We start from the raw sequence: 1,481 nt of genomic DNA on the forward strand, positions 1-1,481 counted from the left end.
GGAGGAGAAGAAGAAAAATAAACCCACTTGCCAGCAAGCTCCATGCGCTTTAACAATCTATATTTTATCTAGAATATCTCGAGCAACTCAATGACGTGTGCTTTAAAACCAACTAACTAACTAGTTTGTCTCCTTATATTTCAATTTATTTATTTATTTATTTATTTATTTATCAGGTTTAGAACGTTCTCCAGTGTATATCTGTTTATAACATTCTCATGCGTGTTTACTCTAATTCTAACAGTACAGGTAATTCCAAAATCCAAAATACTGCACATTTTGTTGCAACTAATAAACACAAAGGCGACTGATGATAGAATTTGGCAGGGTAATTTTTTTCAATAGCTTCATCTCCTTACATGTGCCAACTGTGTGAGGTCCGCGGTCCCAGGGACCGGACACGGGGTTGCGTGGTCAAACACTGGACAATCAGGCATGTTTAGCGGGCCAGGGAGGCGTCTGGGAGTGACGTTTATCACCGCTGGGTCTGAATCCGCCTCTTCGGAAGACGCGCTGGAGTTATCCCACCAGAGCCGGACAAATTCACGAGAGAGCGGCCTGATGACGTCACAACTTAGGTCCTTCCTGGAGCGTCTTCTTTTCCAACGGGTGAGTCTGAACAGAGGTCCGAAAAGGGACCGCCTATCAGGGGCCGACACTGACCCCCTTCTGTCTTCTGCTTGTTGCGTCTGTGGTAGCCGCAATTTTGATGATTTTTTAAAGCTCTTTGGACTGTCACACGTGCACGTCATGGCTGGAACATCTGGCTGTTTGCTTTTCTGACAACTGACAAGGGATGCTCCCTCAACGTGAAGATACACAGGGTCACCAAACAGCTTGATGTTGCTGAGGGTCGATCGATAGTCGTATAGTACATAGAGACTCAACAGATCGCTTAGTATTGGTATTATTACTAATTACACAATTGTCAAAAGCGTGATGTATCAAGGAGCCAAAACACAGCGTGATTATAGAGAATCGTTCAAAAGCTTGACGATAGTTTAGATAATGTTACCAATCACGTACCAACTATTCTAGATCTATACTTCAAACATCCAGCACAAGATAAAACGTGGTCTTGTTGTGGTCAATTCCTCCTGTTTTATCTCCACTCTTGCATATGTACTAATCAAGACTTTCGTCGACACATTTGTTGAGCAAATTCTGCTTCCCTCTCTCTGTCTCTCTCCCCCCCCCTCTCTCTGTCTGTCTCTCTCTCTCTCTCTCTCTCTCTATCTCGGTCTCTCTTCCTTTCTCTTCTTGTCTCTCTCTTTGTCTGTCTGTTTGTCTGTCTGTCCGTGTGTTTTTAGATTCTCTGTCACTCTCCCAATATCTCTCTTTCCATCTCTGTATCTCTATCTTAATGTCGGTCTGTCTGTCTGTCTCTCTCTTTCTCTATGTCTCTGTCTCTGTCTCAGTCTCAGTCTCTGTCTGTCTGTCTGTCTGTCTGTCTGTCTGTCTGTCTGTCTGTCTGTCTGTCT

General features: G+C 43.8%; 1 protein-coding gene across 1 annotated transcript in view; it reads right to left on the minus strand.

The window, feature by feature from the left end:
• Positions 1–1,481, minus strand: part of LOC101852571 (phospholipid scramblase 2) — a gene marked incomplete in the record, with an annotated part of 10,703 nt that overhangs the window by 7,995 nt on the left and 1,227 nt on the right. Inside the window, 1 exon segment of the mRNA XM_035972193.1 lies at positions 360–846. Coding sequence (XP_035828086.1) covers positions 360–846 — 487 coding nt within the window.

Source organism: Aplysia californica, unplaced genomic scaffold (genome assembly GCF_000002075.1).
Source record: "Aplysia californica isolate F4 #8 unplaced genomic scaffold, AplCal3.0 scaffold00607, whole genome shotgun sequence".
NCBI classification, from domain to species: Eukaryota; Metazoa; Mollusca; class Gastropoda; order Aplysiida; family Aplysiidae; genus Aplysia; species Aplysia californica.